This window comes from Pipistrellus hanaki (assembly GCF_964339955.1).
Source record: "Pipistrellus hanaki genome assembly, chromosome: 18".
Taxonomy (NCBI): Eukaryota; Metazoa; Chordata; class Mammalia; order Chiroptera; family Vespertilionidae; genus Pipistrellus; species Pipistrellus hanaki.
This window is the reverse complement of record NC_140520.1, coordinates 22,800,584-22,818,544: the sequence shown is the minus strand read 5'-3', so window position 1 is coordinate 22,818,544 and position 17,961 is coordinate 22,800,584. Positions and strand designations below refer to the sequence as shown.

Sequence of the window (17,961 nt, the reverse complement as noted above, 5' to 3'; positions counted from 1 at the left end):
TTCAGAGACGACAACATTATTCTGCACATGTAAACAGTCAAGGTGAAAACGCAGCAGACAGATAAAGAGCTTCTGTATGGAATATAAACTTTGGCAGGAGCCACCGTGCTGTGGTAGCAAAAGGCCTCCTGCTGGGGCTGCAATGGAAAAAATGACCTCAAAGAGGAATTCAGAGCAGAAAGGCTCAGAAAAAGAAGATGAAATGCCATGCAGTTTGGGTGAAGTCCTTTGCTCCTGGGCATATTAAAGCATAAAGCAATTTCAGTTTAAAAACTACAGATCACACGAATTGGTTGGAGTTTAATATTTTTTTCCTAATTATAGCTTACAATTCCGGAGTGCCACTCACTGCCCTCGTGTTTCTCACAGGAGATCCACAGTGCTTAGGTCAGGAGGGGAACCACGTTAATCTGGACTCACTGGACCCACATCAGCCAATGTTCCACGGAGCTGCCTTGGCAGAGGGTGCCCTGACCAGGCAAGGATGGAGAAGCGGCAGCACCCCTTTTCCTCTTTCTGGAACCCACCTGGAGAGGGCTGCCCTCCTATGTGTATTCCAGCAGCAATTGGCGTCTCTCATTGGTGGTGAGCAGCAAGTTCAGCAAGTGTTTCAGGTCGGGAGTCTTTGGCTATGTAATCTGAGCCTGAAATTTCTTTAATAAATTTGACATTTGCAAGGGAGAAAAATGAATCATTTCATATGGATAGGAACAAAACCATAGTCTAGAAAAAATACCCACACCACCCACCCCTGCCCCAAACAACCTTTATTTTTAGACAGAGCTGCATTTTGAGAAAACATGAATAGAGTCACAAACTCAATGACAATCGAGAGTAATTTTAGAGGCACGCCAGAAAGAAAAAGGGGGTGTGAGCACATAAAACTCGTTTTTATTTTTATTTATGTTATTTCCCACAGGCTGAAAATAAACTTTGAAGAGCACCATTTCTCAAGCTGATCAGCTCCTAGAATCGGAAAACTTTGTGCTTATTTAGCAGTGCCCTCTGGTGTCCAAGTGGATTTTAGTTTTGCCTTGAGGTAAAAAATAAGCCATTATAGAATTTAACAAGTCTACCAGCAGCATTCATCCAGTCATCAAATATTTATTAAGAGCTTAGTAGCTATGCCAGTTACTGTGGAAGGTGGTGGGATACACAGATGTTTAAAAGAAGACATGAATGTAAATGCAATTACAAAATTACTTGGTCATACACAAGAAGTCTCTTTACCTAGTTTTCCACTAAAATGAGACAGATATAGCGGGGTTGTCTCCTTTCCAAACTGTTCTGGATCTTTATTCACATTAGCGGGTATCTGGCTGGCTGTGGACGGAACAACTTAGGTCAAGTACACTGGGAACATTCTGAAACTGGGTAAACATTCCCGGACATCCAGTTTTAACAATTTCTGCGAAAAAGCTTTCACGGTCAACCCGAAGGACACTTCTGGTCTTGTAGTATTCTGGTCATCAGACAGGATACACAAATCTAACATTAAGCTTTACATTTCTTTCTAAAAATGCACCATTTTCCTAGCACTATGATGAAAATCCTCAAAAGGAATGAAGTGGGAAAAACCCTGAGAATTAATCATTACTGTTTGAGAATTCTTAGATCTGAAAATTGACAACTAGAATTTCAGAAACACACATTGTTCTGAACTGGTACATCTTCAGACTTTCTGGAGGAGCAGGGGGAATCTAAAAAAGTTGCCAAGACCTTCCATCGAGAGATTAACCAAAGAACATATATGTATACCGGTATATGCATAACCCATGACACAGACAATAGTGGGAAAGGCCTGGGGTAGGGCAGGGGCTTCTTGAGAGGGTAAAGTGGGGGGAAACGGGAGGCATCTGCAATACTGTCAATAAAAATTAAAAAGTAAAACAAACGTGCAATTTAAATGTCATCAAAGAAAGGAACTACTGCAGACCAGGAATGCTGCTTTTAAACCACCTTGTAATATTCTTACTTTTTGCCATTTTCCATTCTTGTTATATTTGGTTTTCTAGAGTAATCAGCCATGACTGGATTCTAACCAATAGATTATGGCAAAGGTGAGAGGATTATATCATTTAAGATTATGAAGTCTGGCTTGCAGAGAATCTCCTGGTTGGCTTTGAGGAAACAACCAGCTGTGCAGGCAAGACCCACGTGGCAGAGCTGAGTGGCCTCTTGCCAGGAGCCCACTAGGAACTGAAACCCTCAGTCCAACAGCCAGCAGGGAACTAAAAGCTGCTACTAACGACCAAGGAAACAGACTCTTCTCCCTGCAAGCCCCAGATGAGACTGCAGCCCTGCCAACACCTTGACTGCACCCTTATAAAGGACCCAACTTTGAGATATTAAATGGGTGCTGTTTTAAGTTTGTTATATTATTTGCAATGATAGTTAACATAAATCTCAAGATCCTTTTTAGAAACATTTTTATGATAAAAAGAAATAATGAAGACCAACTCATCCTTTTACTGCCCTGCCATTCTACTATAACCACAGTTAGCAATTTATTTTGTCATCTTTTTATATGCTGGGTGTTATTTATAGCCGTGATCATATCCATTCATACACTTTTATATCTTGTTTTTTTACTTAATATTTTCTCATGTTCATTATATTCTTTACTAATTTTTAATGAGTACATAATGTACCATTCATTGGATATATATATATATATATACACACACACACATATATATTTGGCAAACTATGGTCCTGCATTTGTAAATAAAGTTTTATTAGAACACACTCATCCATGCTCATTTGTTTACCTACTGTCTATTGTTATTTTTGTGCTACAAACTACAGAGTTGAGAAGCTGTGACAGAGACTACACGGCCTGCAAAGCCTAACTTACTTACTTCCTGGCTCTTTACCAGGAAAGTTTATCAACCATTGCCCTAAACTTTTAAGGGGTTTATAATTTGGGCAATTACAAGTAATGCTATTTATAACATCTTTGTGCATATAATTTTTATACTTTAGGCAACTTGATTGGATTAGAACAAAAGTGGAATAAATGGGTCTACTTCATAAAGATGTTTTTAAGGCAGACACTGTCCCCCACTATTTCTCTTGTAACAGTCTAGTCTGATATAGGATTGTGGTAATAAGAAGGGAAAGGAAGGCTCAGTATCTTTGTAGGTAGCACTTCTCTGGTCCTTATTAATCTAGACTTGCAAGGTCACACTCTGGATGACCTTAATTATAGTTTTGATTTAAAGTAAACAAAAAAGGAATGTAACAGTAATTGAAACATTAGAAACAATTACAGAAATATTTACTTTCTACTGGGATTAAAAATCAGACTAAAGTAAACTCTTCAGGTATCAAGGTGTATATGAAAGGTATTCAAACCTATGTGTAGTGGCCAAAGGCACTGAGAGAGCCGAGTTAGGAAAAGGGTGGCAGTCTCAACGATGAGCTGGCAGTAACAGCAGTGAACGATGAGGCAGCTAAGAGTGGAGGATAACCCTCTTATAACATCCTAGGCATAAACTTGTATACAACTGTAATTAAATTGTCTTAGATAAAGTTTTAGAGCAACTACCCCATATTTTTGAACAATAACAAAAAATTCTCTATCTGGGCAATTTTCCTACTTTAGAAAAACACTTATGGAATAAGACCAGCTAAGTCAATCCTGACTGTCTCTGAGATAAAAGAGTAAGCAGGTTGAGGGGTCTCAAGTCCAATCTTGTATGAATAAAGTAAGCACCAGGAAGTATAGGTGTCATCTTCTAAGGGAAATATTCTGCAACATAAAAAACAAAGATCAGGATGGACCTTTGCCCCAATAACATAATTTAAAAGTAAAACTAGAAAGATATTTAATTATTCTAATTATGCCAACAAGTCTGTAAAAGTATCATAGGGAACACACTTATTTTATTAAAATATTCCTGTCAAAATGTCCACCAATTTAACATACCACAAAGAAGTGTTCTTTTGGTTAAAGCTATCATTAGCCTTTACTTTCCACCTCAGTTACTTGTCAATACTAAAATGCACTACAACTTCATGAAGTACTCTGGGAAACCATTAAAATTCTCTACAGAAAAAGAAAATCATTCTTATGAAAACCAAGAACATGTCACTATGAAGAAAATATAGCAGGTATGAAAATAAAGCCATTATTTTTCATGAATTTTCCTACTGCAAAGGAAGAGGTAGTTCTGTGAAAGGCTTGATTCACAATTAAAATTATGTCATAAATTCTCTCTTTTTTCACTGTTTACTGTGAGTTGCCTCAAAACTGACCTGCGGGTCTGGCAGCATAAATCCATCAGTGAGTTTATAATAGACTATTGTGGAATCAGACTCCACTATGGCCAAAGTGAAAGACATCGGCAAATCTGGATCACCTTGCAATTTCCGAGATGCCTTCAAGATCTCCCTTATCCTGAAAAGCAAGCCACAATGAATTTAGGATTCACACAGTCACTCATTAATAAGATCAAATAATGTAAAATCTTGGGCAGGAGGCAGGCAATAATCACATTATATCTATTGTATAATGCTGACTCGGGCAATGTCTGAAGGCTCAAATATAAACATTTAAAGTTGTCTTCTCACACAGGAAATCCTGCAGGTAAGGGTTGTCCGGACTTGCAACCCTTCTCTTTTTCATTCGCCCATCTCTCCCGATCATCAGACCTAAAAGTCAAACTATATTTAGGAACCTACCGAACAGGACTCTAAAAGTGAGTGTTTAGTGCATCTGAACTAAGGATCATGAGTGTTCATTTTCCAATATTCCTCTTACAAGTGAAATAATCTTGTATTGAAGTTTTTTAAAAAACAGACTGTAATAAATATTTCCCTTGCTGTGTTTATAATTACTACTTTTAAATTGCTGTGTAATATTTTATTCACTCATAATTTGCCCAATCATTCCCTTATTGCTATAAAGTTCTTCCAGGTTTTGTGGGGGTGAATGTGCTAATAAAAATGAGCTCTAAAGATCATCTTTCTGAAGGTAGTTGTTTCTTTTTAAATATTTGTTGAGTTTTTCCAAGTATTGGAATTATTAAGTCTGAATATAGATATTTTTATGGTTCTCAATATGTGTTCTGATATTGAGCCAAGAGAAAAATAGAGAGAAAAATAACACTTTTAGGGGTAACATTATGTATCAAGCAATCAATGTTATATCTTATTTCAGTTTGCTTACTGTGGAAAATAATTTATCAAATCTGATATTTAGGCACTATTACCATTTGTTTACCACCAACTGAAAATCCTTATTATGTACTCAAAAAAACCCATGTTCAAAATTCAGTAAATGTAACCTCAAAAGGTGGTTTCTTTAAAAGGCAAATAAAAAATGATTACTTGTTTTTTCACTAAGCTAACCAAGTCTCCAAAGATTGGAAAAAGATTTACTAGCATATTAATAGCAAAACACTGTATTGTATTTAGTAAAAGTATAATTTGTCCCCTTAAGTTCTACTTCCCATCCTTAAGTAAAAATTCTATGGTCACTCTTCCCCCATCCTATTAGCTATTGAAACAACAACAAAACAAAACAAAAAAATCTTAAGAGAAAAGTCTATGCTTTGAAATATTTTACTATAATAATTAAAATGCTTTTTTAAAAATCTGTAGTAAAGACTGGAGATTTTAAGTGAGTTAAAACAGCAGTAAAAAAAAAAAAAAAAAGCTGAAGTTCTAACTGGTTTGTTGGAACATCAGTCACAAAAGACTACTTACCTGCTACCTATCATTTAAGTTTACAAAGGCATGAAGTGAGATGAGAGGGTGAGTTTCTGAGTTTGTTCCCTCATATTCAAACAATTTCTAAAATGACTCTGAAAGAGGTAAGCCAGCAATTTAGTAACACTCCAATTGTCAAGTATAACTCACTAGAAAATAAAATATGTGTACCTGGCAAAATTTTAATTCCTTCCCAGGAGTCAATAAAACAAAGCATCATCTTCTCTCAAGTCTTTCCTGTCACCTTTCTCCAACCTCTAGGCAAAGTTACATGTCTCACCCTACAGAGACACCCTCTGTAGCCTACCTTACTGTAATCACTGCTTTGTATTTATACATCTCAGTGTCTGTTTCCCATTGGGTTGTACTCATTTTGAGGGTCAAAGCTTTTCAAGAAATGATGCTGTAACATGAAGGCAATATACCTGTACATCTACACACAGGACTATTGAGGTGGCATACACGAAAAGGCTTTACAAACTGTCAAGTAGTCAGCAAGTACAAGTATTACTATATGGTACCTATACCAGCTTTGCTACCTTGAAAACTGGGACATGTTTCTATCCACACCATCCTTAAAAAAATGATTTCTAACTATGTTAAATTACATGAACGTCAATTAGATTCCACTTCATTTCAGAATTTTTCTTTAGAGATACTCAGATGAAGCAACCATAGATATTAACTGGCAACCTCAATACTTAGCACTGATGAAAAATGACAGTCTTGAGACACTGCAGTACACACAAGTTAAAAATAAGTTTCTTTAAACATCCCTAACTGGCAGAGTGTGACGAGGATGGGACACAGATGGAAGGGAAAAAACCTATTAAGAAAACTGTTACATATCTTCTGTTTCTCAAGATATGATACTTAAATGAGAATGTAGGTGTATGAGTTTTGTAAGGTAAACTGTGTGGAAATTCTACACATATATTAAAATTTAGAATAGAAATTTCCATCTCATTCATATTTGTTTTCATGGTTCTTTGATATAAACAGCAAAACATTTTCTGACTTACTCAGAACACCCACGTGGGAAACCCTAACATCTGAAAATTAGCTCAGACTTGTAAAGCCTGGTTTGTCTTCAGAGCTGAGGGGAGTCACTGTTAAAAATGAAGTGGAAGTTCCCATCCCTGAGCTGTTTATCCTGTCTGGGTGTATGGGAAGGAAGAAGGAAATAACAGTTTGAAATCATAATTTACAAACCATAGAATGAAGTTTCCTCAGAGGCACATTTTTTAAAAAGCTTAGTTCTTTAAAAAGTATTGTAAAGATGTTTCACCATAATAAATATTGTTATAAAATAATAATTTCGATAATAAAATTGCTTATAGTTCATATTTTATGTAAATCCACATATGAAAAATATAACTTACATAATGAGAATTTCATATTTTTGAGTGAATTATATTTCAAGGGAAAACCCCACCTGAAGAAATAGATGTCAATAACAATTATAATTGCTGTTCAACAGTAACAGAATTTGATGTTTGCAACAGTTATGATGTTCTCATAACTAACAGTTACAAACAATAACAGTTCTGATGTTGTCATAACTGTTCAGAGGGGAGCTTGGCATACAAATGGGAGCTCAGTAAACAAAGGGATCCCAAAGTTTACTAAAGTTAACTTGACAACAAGTCTGAGGCAGTCAGACAACACCATTTGGCTATTGCCCTTCCTCTAAACGAAGCAAATGCCTTCCAGAAATCTCAGCATTCATCTTTCTGTAAGATCCTCCAACAGAGCCTACGTGATCTCTAGAGATTTACAAAGAGGACAGAAAGTTGAAGGCAACATTACTGATTACTTTTAACTTGAAATGTGGTTGCAACAGAATGCATCATGGGTTAAAATTATTAATTTCAACCCACAGAAAGTGGTATCTCTTCTTCTGCCCTTCAATGTGACCAAACTGGCACACGTTGTAGCCTCATCAATTACAGGCATTAAGTCCTTAATCTGCCTCATTATGATACTTTAGAACCACACTCCACAATCCAACTCTGGAACACAATGCAAATTTAAATTGGTGCCCGAGGTGGCCAAGAAGCTGTATTCATCCACAGGCTCAATCCTGAAGGAAGGTTCAAGAATAACAGACCACCTCCTTGGGAATCGTGCCAAGGACTGCCTGGTAAAAAAGCAAGGTGGCTTAAATCCCAAAGTGGCAGGGTTACTAAACAATTAAGTGCCTGTGTGACTATCCACCCCAGTGGGGAGCCATCCTGTTAATATAAATGGCAAGCGTGTGTGTGTGTGTGTGTGTGTGTGTGTGTGTGTGTGTGGAGGGTAAGAGAAAAAATGCTGTGTCTGTTAAAAGAAGCTGCCAGAATTGGGGGTTCACCAGTAACAGACTCCCAACAGAGGTAATATGAGGACACATATCAGATATGCAGGGAAGTCAAATGACAGAAATCATTTTACCAGTTATTAAACTTTAGGCCTCACATAAAGTAATGGCCATTAAATGAATCTGTAATAAAGAACATACTTTTGAAGAATGGAAATATTTTTCAATTAAAGGGGAATAATAGAGTATCCTTCAAAAATATTGTAGCAATGTCCTGGGGGGAGGGAGTGGCTGGGGAGGAGTCAATGGGGAACAAAGGAGACATATGTAATACTTTAAACAATTAAAAAAAATATATATATATAAAATTTTTTATTGTTTAAAGTATTACATGCTACTATATTTATATATATATACATACACACACACTATATATATATATATCAGGATTAAATCTCATAATTAAGAACATCTTTTAAAACATTCTAAATATAGTTAATACTATATTGCATAATTGAAAGTTGCTGAGTATTAAAAGTTCTTATCACAAAAAAACCTTTTTTTAAATTCTGTAAGATAATGATATTAACTAGGCTTATTGTGTTGATCATTTTGCAATGTATACAAACAATGACACTATTTTACACCTGCAACTAATATGTTATGCCAATTAAATTTTTTTAAATGTTCTAAAGAAAGTCAGTTCTAGTTACCCTTCACTCCACCATTAGTAAGTCCTTTTCCCAGGGCACTAAGGAAAAAGAAGGGATTAAAGGTAGGGGGTGGATATGATGAAAAAGTTTCACTAAATTAGTAAGGTGGCATTGTGATTGTTCTCTATCCTCAGATCAGCATAAAGTGTGAAAGCAGTGCTAAATCTGGAAGCAAATGGATTTTGCAGACATTCTAATTTTTAGAAACTCTTGGAAGATTGCTTGTGCATATTCTATTTTTTTAAAGATTTTATTTAGCAAATCTCCACTGCAGGAACTTAGTGGTTTAAGACAGCTTATTCAGTCATTCAACAAATACAGATTTTAATAGCAAGTACCAGATACCAGGCTATGCACTGCGGAAACAGCAATGAGCAGAACAAAATTCCTGCTTTCATGGAGGTTATTTTCAAAAAGGGAAAGGAAGATAGCAAACAATCAAAGAAAACCAATTATCTATCGAGTAGCAATAAATGTGATAAGTGTTATAAAGGAGGGTTACTTAGTTGCAATACTATGGCCAAGAGTCCTGATCAAACCAAATGACAAAAGTTCTTAGATGTTTAGCCAATGGCTGCTGAATTAGCAGATGACCAATTTGGTAAATGGCATATTGAAGCCTTTTTCTAAATTTCTACAATAATATTCAAATAGGAAGATGCTAAGAAATAGTACATTTGGAAAAGTTTTCTCAGATAACATGGCTGAGGGTACCCATTTATCACCAGAAACCAAGAGAAATGCCACTAATTTGTGGGGTTGGAGGATAAAGTGGTCACTGGAGAGGCTCCACCCTCACATAAGCTATCCATTATCCTTCGCTGGCACCAGGGTGAAAGAGCCCTTTATAATCCAGTCAGTTTTAGCAGGATGAATAATTCATTGGTGTTACTAAGCAAAAAGAGAGAGAGAGAGAGAGAGAGAGTGAGTTATAGATCATTTCAAAAATAATATATTAACTGTCTCAGGATTTTGTAATTTATAAAAGACTTCACTTGGCTTTTTATATTTTTTATTTTTATTGATTTCACAGAGGAAAGGAGAAGGAAAGAGAGATAGAAACATCAACGATGAGAATCACTGATTTTCCTATTAGGAATCAAGCCTGCAACCCAGGCACATGCCCTTGACGGGAATCAAACCTGGGACCCTTCAGTCTGCTGGCCAGTGCTCTAGCCACTGTGCCAAACCGGCTAGGGCTTCATTTGGCTTTTTAAAAATTAACTTATATACAAACATAGATAAGCTTAAAATACAGCTACTGTGGTTTTAGTGTTCAGCATCTTATATTTTACCAAAGAAACTGAATTGACCTTGAAATTGGGAAACAATATAGATTCTATGGGGGGGGGGGGCAGTAGTGGAAAACAAAACTTTTTTTTCATTATTTTAAGTCATTGTGTAAATAACTTAAGATATCTTCCCATTTATAACTATCCACAATATTAATATTATTACAGAAACCTGAAATTCTATTATCATAACTTTGTTGTAATATACTTCTCAACAAATATCAGTGCAAAGTGTTCCAGAAGAAGCTCATCAAGCCCTCTGAATACTAATGTGACTTCATTTGCTATCTTAGCACTGAAAAAGGCCCTGGCTTTCCTTAGGATTCCTCTAGTTATCTCATCTTTAAACTTAGCAGATCTCTTGACCTCTGTGAAATTATTAATATGATTTTTATACCATTGCTGGGTCTGGGGAAATCAGAGTATTCATAACCTTTACAGTCATTTACCAAAATTGCTACATGGATTCTCAGATTCACGTTAGTAAGAAACAATCTACAGAGTACTTTCCATATGCATTTATAATCCAAATATATAACCTAATATAGTATTTTTAAATGTGAGCTAAAAATTATTTTACATAGCATTCAGTAGTATTTTCATTTTTTAAAATATATTTTATTGATTTCAGAGAAGAAGGGAAAGGGACAGATAGAAACATCAATGATGAGAGAGAATATCTCATGCATGCCCCCTATTGGGGATCGAGCCTGCCACCTGGACATGTGCCCCTACCAGGAATGGAACTGTCCAACTGTGACTTCCTGGTTCCTAGGTGGACACTCAATCACTGAGCCAAACTGGTTGGGCTAAGTTGTAGTTTTAGATAAGAGAAAAAGATGTGTCCTGTTCTTTGTGAAACAAAAACAACCTCATACTCCATCAGCATAATTTTCCCACTAGGTAATCAGATATGTGTACTTTACAAATTGTTTCCCTCCTGGAGATCAGCAATTAGTATTTAATCAATATTTTCACAAGCACTGGCGGGTGTAGGTACCAGAGTCTGTAATTCTTCTCCTATCTCAGTACTGACAGGCAGATGAGCTGAGGATCTGGTAATCCCACCCATTTTACTTCTCACCAACTTTTACTTGAAGACCTCCTGAAACTTTGAAAATATGCCAAAGTGTTTTACTAGGAACATATATTATGTATAAGAAAATACCAGTCACAACTACCTTTGCTCAGAGTAGTGCATTCAGATTCACTCTGTAATGGAATTTGTCTGCACTCTTGCCAAAACTATGTAAATAAGATCATTAGGTCCAAAGCCTGGAAAACTAAGTGGGAAATGGATACAAAAACTGTAGGGGAACTTAGAAATTCAGATAGATATGGCATCAGATGTTACCTAGAATTGCTACCTTTTAAGGAGTTGGCAAATACACATACACCATAAAATAAATAATGGAAATAATAAGCTAATGCAAATATCCTATCTAATAAAGAGGGAATATGCTAATTGAACATCACTCCATCAAAAAGATGGCTGCACCGACAGCTGAGGCCAAGTTCCCATAAGGAGCTTTAATGAGCAATCAGCGGGAACCTGAGGCTACGCCCTCCCCCACCTCCATGGGGCATGACAGGGGACCTCAGACCTTGTCCACCACCTGGCAGGGCTTGACAGGGGATCTCAAGCTGTGCACCCCCGGCCTGGCATCAGGCTGGGGGACCTGAGGCCATGTCCCTGGCCTGGCAGAGCTTGACGGGGTACCTCAAGGTGTGCTTCCCATCCTGGTGCGGGGCTAGGGGACCTCAGGCTGCTCCCCTTGCCCCAGCACCAGGCCAGGGGACCTCAGGCCACGCCCCCCACCAGGTGGGGCTTGACAGGGAATTTCAGGTTGTGTCCCGGGCCCTGGTACCAGGCTGGGGCACCTCAGATTGCACCTCCCACCTGCTGGGGCTTGACAGAGGACCTCAGGCTGTGCCCACTACCCAGTGGCGCTTGAAGGGGGACCTGAGGCTATGCCCCCTGACTGGCAGGGCTTGCCGGGTCTGGATCTAACCCAATGGGGGAGGGTGGGCCCGGTCTGGGTCTCACGTGATTTTGAGGCGTATGTCAGTAGGCAGGAACTTGACTCTGGGTCCCGTAGTGTGCCCCAGACTCTGACAGGAGGAAGGTTTTCATATACATTTTACTAATTTTCTTTCATCTCTGACACTTCTCTTATAGAGAAAGGGCAAGTAGCAATATTAGATTATTTTCTCTAATTAATCCCTTTTAATGTGCACGAATTTTGTGTACCAGGTGTGTGTGTGTGTGTGTGTGTGTGTGTGTGTGTGTGTGTGATTCTGTCTCTCAATAGTCAAGATAGCTATTGAAGTGGTTTTAAAAGATAATGAGATTATTTACTGTTGTGACTGGGAAACTATCTTATGACTAAGTTGTAGTTAACTATGTAAATGACAGAGCTTAGTCCAGTTTTACAAGTTGAGACTTTAAGAAAGGGGACAGCTATCATGCCTTATATGCTACATGCCCTGTGTAAATAACATGGAATTACACCTCCAGCAAAATGCCAACTCTCTGGCTCTCAGATTTTGTATATCACCCAGAATCCCTAGTCATAAAAATGTTATTTAACATTTTTGAGGAATAAAGAGCATTAAAAAATCCCCACTAAACACAGATAGCTAAGCAGGATCAACTAGAATAGCAATTTACTACTGGTGTGCTCAGACTAGTTGTGCAGTGTATGGAAAATAATTTGCTTCTAACAATGAAGTATCAAAGTTGGCATGTTACTTTTAATATAAAATTAATTGATATCATTTAATATTCCCTGTTACATATCTTCACTGTCATCCATTCACATTCCACCATGCTTTCTTTATTAAATTGAGATGAAATGGCATACAACGCTGTATAAGTTTAAAGTGTACAATGTGATGAACTAACCTACTGAAGAGCAAAATCACCTGCCCACCTGTTATGGCTGAGGGAGGCATTGATGGATGTAGGCACCACAGTCTGTAGCCCTTCTCCTTCTATCTCAGTACCAACCAGGCAGATGAGCTGGAGGTCTGGCAATCCCACACAGTTTACTTCATGCCAACTTTTACCTGAAAGAGCATCATTAAATGGATAATGTTTATTTAAAAAAATCAGATAAAAATTCTAAACATCTGTCTAATATTCAGCTGAGCAAAGTCAGTTATAACGCTATCTTCTCTTTACATTTTTATTTATCTTCTCTTTTATTTATTTTGTTACCAAGTAATTCCCACTATTAGTGAATGAAGAAATTACAAAATGGATAACAGCAAATGCATAAACAATGGCTTATTATAATGTCAATAATTCTATACCCAAACCCAACTCCCCAACCCTCCACCATGGCCCCAATAATAAAGCAATATAAATAAGAACTTACTCTCCATGAGGTCCAGGTAAACCAAGAATGCTATATAGACTTGAGTAGCATCTCCTATATCTAATTCCATCATTTCTAAATACTGAAAATAAAAATATAATTGTTAGAGAAGGAAGAATCGCTTAATGTTTTATTTCACGCAACCAACTTTTATTAAATATATAGAAAGTATCAAACTCAATTCTAGGTATAGCGGGAGTTATAAGGCAATGTAAGACCTGATTCCTGACTCTAAAAAACCTGCAATTATTAGGGAAAACACACTGCACACCTGTACCTGTTAGGCAAATAACAATACATGACAGAAAATGGTTAAAAACCAAGTGAGTGGAATTAAAGAACCTTGATACAACAGGTCAGAAGAGCTATACTCCGGTGAATTGGTTTGTGAATGTTTTATGAGAGAGGTGAGATACAAGTTGGGTCCTGAAGGACATGTATGATTTGACTAAACTAGAAGGTAGTGCAACAGTATAACTAACCACACAAAGGTAGTGCAACAGTATAACTAATCACACAAAGGTGGGAGGGAATAAGCCAAACCTATTCAAGAGCCTATAAAGAAACCTATCTGCCAGAAGTAGACATTTTTAATAAGAATTTTGTTGGGGCATGTAGTGGGAGCTTCTATTCTCCTGGTCTCTTATTTTCATGTGGAGAAAGTCTAGTAGAATACTACTCATGGCCTCTCTCTCCTTCTCCCTCAAGAGCAGCCAGTTATTTAAATGCTAGATTTTAAAGAAAGGGCCAAGCAAGATGCTGCTGCTTTCATACTTACTGGTCAGCACTGTGGGAACATTCATCAGGGATCTACTCCTGTAGGGGAAGCCTGAGATTCTCCAGCTACGCCAGTGACTAGATGGGTAAGCAAGACTAATGCACAAGTGAGGAATCAGCAGACCTGCACGGATGCATATCTGATATCACCTTCTTCTTTCAGTTTCATCGTAAGTGTACAGGTACAGGAGAACAGGGGTGTTATGAGCTGTCCTCCTCAAACCTTAAATGTGCTTGAACACAGCACTGAAAAAGTAATTGGGAACCAGGTTGCAAGGAATGGATGACCCAGCTAAAAGTTTGAACTTTACCCATAAGGAAACACTTCTAAGCATGAGAGTAGGATGAATGTGGTGTCTGATGACAATAAATCTGATACCATGTTACTGGACTGGCCTAAGTCATTTTCAAATTGAATAATAAAAAGGCAGAAGTAGAAAAATCAAACACCCACTATCTTTTTTTCCTTTAAAAAAAAAAATTAGACCCTTCAAGAGGGAAAAAAATCGAAAAGGAAGATTTGATGGTGAAGACTAGGGCCTATATGGCCATTAACTTCAAAGAGGAAAAAAAATCTGCCAGTATAAAAACTGAGTAGCACCACCAAATTTAAAGGTTTTTAAAACTTGTTACTGGCGTTTCACTTCTTACTTACACAGTGCTTGCTTACTACATGTCAAGTTCTTCCCAAATAGTAACTGATTTAATCCTATGAGATAAGTACCCTTATTATCCCCATTTTATAGATGAGAAAACCTAAGTGCAATGAGATTAAACAATTTGCCCCAAATCACAAAGCTGGTAAAGGAACCAGGATTCAAACTCTGAAGATGTGTCTTTGAGTTCATGCTCCTAACCACTGTGCTGCCTCTCCATTTCTTTTTAGGGCACTGAATAACAGCTCCATGTTAGCGTTTGTTTTTCTCACCTTGAAGGGGGAATAACGGGTCGGAGCAGCAAGATAAAATTAAGCAAGGTAAAATGAGACTTTTATCTTCAAAATTTTTCTTTTCTTGACTTTTTATTTTAATGTTTTAAAAATATTTTTTATTGACTTCAGAGAGGAAGGAAGAGGGGGAGGGAGAGAGGGAGAGAGGGAGAGAGGGAGAAAGAGAGAGGAACATCAATGATCAGAGAATCACTGATGGGCTGCCTCTTACACGCCATTGCCGCCCCACGCTGGGGATGGAGCCCGAAACCCAGGCATGTGCCTTGACTGGGAATGAAACCATGACCTCCTGGTCATGCTAGATTTTAAAGTCTAGCATGACTTTAAAATCTAGCATGACCGAGTCTCTCCATGCCAGATCAACACTCAACCACTGAGCCACAGGGGCCAGGCTCTTGACGGTTTTTAGATGATTACTTATGAAATATTACAATGCAGCAGAAGGCTGCGATTCTACCAGTTACTAGACCAGTCCCTGAGATTCCTACACCCCCACCCCCCCATCTCCATTACATGTCTACTCACTGCTTGGGGCATTACTGGTACAAGGCAGCAATTTGCCAAGCAGAAGCAAGCAAGGAATTATCTTTCTCCTCCTGAAAAGTACAACCACCAAGTGAGCAGTTCTGCCTTTGGGAAGAACCTATTCAACTTTCCAAGAAACCCAAAGAACTTAGGAATCTGCACTGCAGGCAAAATCAAGACGCACGCTCTGGGCCCAAGACTCCGTGCCTACACCTTTACCAGGACTGACTCCAGGCCTTATCCACCGCCCACAGGCCGTGTTTTGCGTGATTAGTGTGAGGATTAAGTGAGACCATCACCAGGGGAGTGGCTAGCATTGATATCCCGCGTGGGAGGGGCGGGCGTGTCTACCCCTCGGTTTTGGAAGGGCAAAGTGGGGTGGGGTTGGGGTGTGGGTTAGTGTCAGGGCAAGAGATCAACTCATTGAAACAAACGAAAACAACATTGCTGCGGTTGGCAGTGTGCACAGGGGTACCCCTACAGTGAGGGTCGTGCAAGAGGGTCCGGAGGGGAGCGCGGCCTGGGGGGGTTCCTCCTGTGCTGGGGGCCTGGCCCGGCGCCCCGCTCCTTTCGCGCCTCCTGACCTTTGGGTGGGTGGCCATCCAGGCGTCCTCCGGGGCCCATGGAGGGGCGCCACCACCGTCGCCGGGAGCGCCGCCCGGGCCCTGGGCGCTGCAGCCCGGGGTGGACTCGGAATCGCCGAGTCTCTCCATGCCAGGCACACCGAGTCCCTACATGCCGGGCACGGATGCAAGCGCGCCAGCTGTGCACCGCGCCGGCGCCCGGCCGGAAGCAGGGACGCGCGCACGAGGGTTCCGCCGCCCGCCGCCCGCCGCCCGCCGCCCGCCGCCCGCCGCCCGCCGCCCGCCGCCCGCCGCCCGCCGCCCGCCGCCCGCCGCCCGCCGCCCGCCGCCCGCCGCCCGCCGCCCGCCGCCCGCCGCCTCCAGGCAGGAGGGCTTCAGTGGGAGCAAAGTTAGATCGGCCCCGCCTTCCAACAAAGGGAGCTGGAACCTGCACGGAGTTTTCTCTAGTTTTTGCTCTGCGTTTATTCAAATCGGGGCAGAAACTAGAGTGAAGAGGTTGCCTTACACCAGTGCTGTTTGCAGCTCTGTGGAGAAAGAAGGGACTAACATATAAGGTCTCTCTTTGCCTTCAGCATTGGGTCCAGGTCTCCAGCTCCTGGGAACAGGAAAAGCCCCATTCAGTGTCCTGTAAGCTTCAAGTGTGGAAGTGGGTGAAATCTCTATCGAAGAAAGTGGAAAGAGGAAAAACCAGAGTACCAAGAACCGTATTTTTAGGGTGGATCCAGCTTTTGGGATGAGAGGAGCAAAAGTAAACAGGATTTGTTGAATGAGTGGTCAGGAAAGTAAGATGCAAACAGCACAGACATGGGACCAGGAAGCCAAGGATGAGGAGTTTCAAACAGGCAGGGTGGGGCATTGTGAGCATTTATAGATTTACTCTGAGTGAAATGGGGAGACACTGGAAGTTGCTCTTAACGTTTAATAGTATTCCCCTGGCTGATGTGTTGAGAATAGACCTTAGGGGGCAAAGGGAGGCACAGGGAATAGTTAGGAGGATATTGCATTGACCTAGGCAAGGAATTACTCTCTCAAGATTGAAAAGTCCCAGGCAGCGATAGAACCTCTGAGTCCAAATATGATAAAGATCCTACTGGACTTTTCTACTTTCTAGTAGAAAACACCTGTAAAACTTGGACATCATACAAAAGGCAACCACCTGAATACACTGGAATGCAAACAGAAGTGGGCTGACTTTGGTTGGAAGGGCAACTTGCGTGGAGGTGGGCTGATGAGGAGCTATACAAGAAAGTTCCCTTTCCTTGGCATTTAGGTTACGGCTAAGTGCAGTCCAGGAGGCAGGCTCCGCATTTGCCAGGGTTCACGTGGAAAACCTCTCCAGTTTTCTTATCTGGGGAGCCAGGACATTGAAGGCAGGAGATTTGAATGCATGAGAAATGAGGACATCCCAGAAGGGAAAACCAAAGAGGGTATCCCCAAGATCTCTCTACTCAGGTTTCTGGTAGATCCTGAACCATTCAAAACAGAATCACAGTAGTTCAGTTAAAAACAGATGATCTGAACTGCGACCAGAGCTGTCCCCAAGAAAGAGTTTGCAGTTCTAATCCAGCCAAGAAAATTATCTACCAACACATAGGAAGTAACATTCATCATAGAAAAACAATAGAATCCAAAACCTCTACAATTCATCATTCATAAAGTCCAAGGTATGATTCAAAATTACTGACATATAAAAATAAAGAAAATGGACCACATTTTCTAGAGTCCAA

At 39.6% G+C, this 17,961-nt stretch overlaps 1 protein-coding gene across 2 annotated transcripts; it reads right to left on the bottom strand.

Annotated features, from left to right (window-relative positions):
* Nucleotides 1-294: 294 nt before the first annotated feature.
* TSEN15 (tRNA splicing endonuclease subunit 15) lies at nt 295-16,427 on the bottom strand. 2 transcript variants are annotated; one of them, XM_084866610.1, is made up of 5 exons: nt 16,235-16,427; nt 13,400-13,481; nt 12,953-13,088; nt 4,261-4,402; nt 295-3,754 (listed from the first exon to the last, which is right to left on the bottom strand). In XM_084866610.1, exons 1-5 carry the CDS (start codon nt 16,361-16,363, stop codon nt 3,734-3,736), a joined length of 510 nt encoding a protein of 169 aa, XP_084722736.1. In that variant the 5' UTR covers nt 16,364-16,427; the 3' UTR covers nt 295-3,733. The 2 variants fall into 2 exon arrangements, with proteins under 2 accessions (XP_084722736.1, XP_084722735.1); XM_084866609.1 differs by lacking the exon at nt 295-3,754 and having other exon boundaries at nt 4,213-4,402.
* Nucleotides 16,428-17,961: the final 1,534 nt, after the last annotated feature.

What these genes read in the sequence shown, in the direction of transcription:
- TSEN15 (XM_084866609.1), bottom strand. Translation starts at nt 16,363, where the DNA reads ATGGAGAGACTCGGCGATTCCGAGTCCACCCCGGGCTGCAGCGCCCAG. An exon ending in TTACCTGGACCTCATGGAGA is followed by an intron (nt 13,089 to 13,399) that starts GTAAGTTCTTAT and finishes ATGCTCTTTCAG; the next exon opens with GTAAAAGTTGGCATGAAGTA. An exon ending in GCCTCCCTCAGCCATAACAG is followed by an intron (nt 4,403 to 12,952) that starts GTGGGCAGGTGA and finishes CTTGCTTTTCAG; the next exon opens with GATAAGGGAGATCTTGAAGG.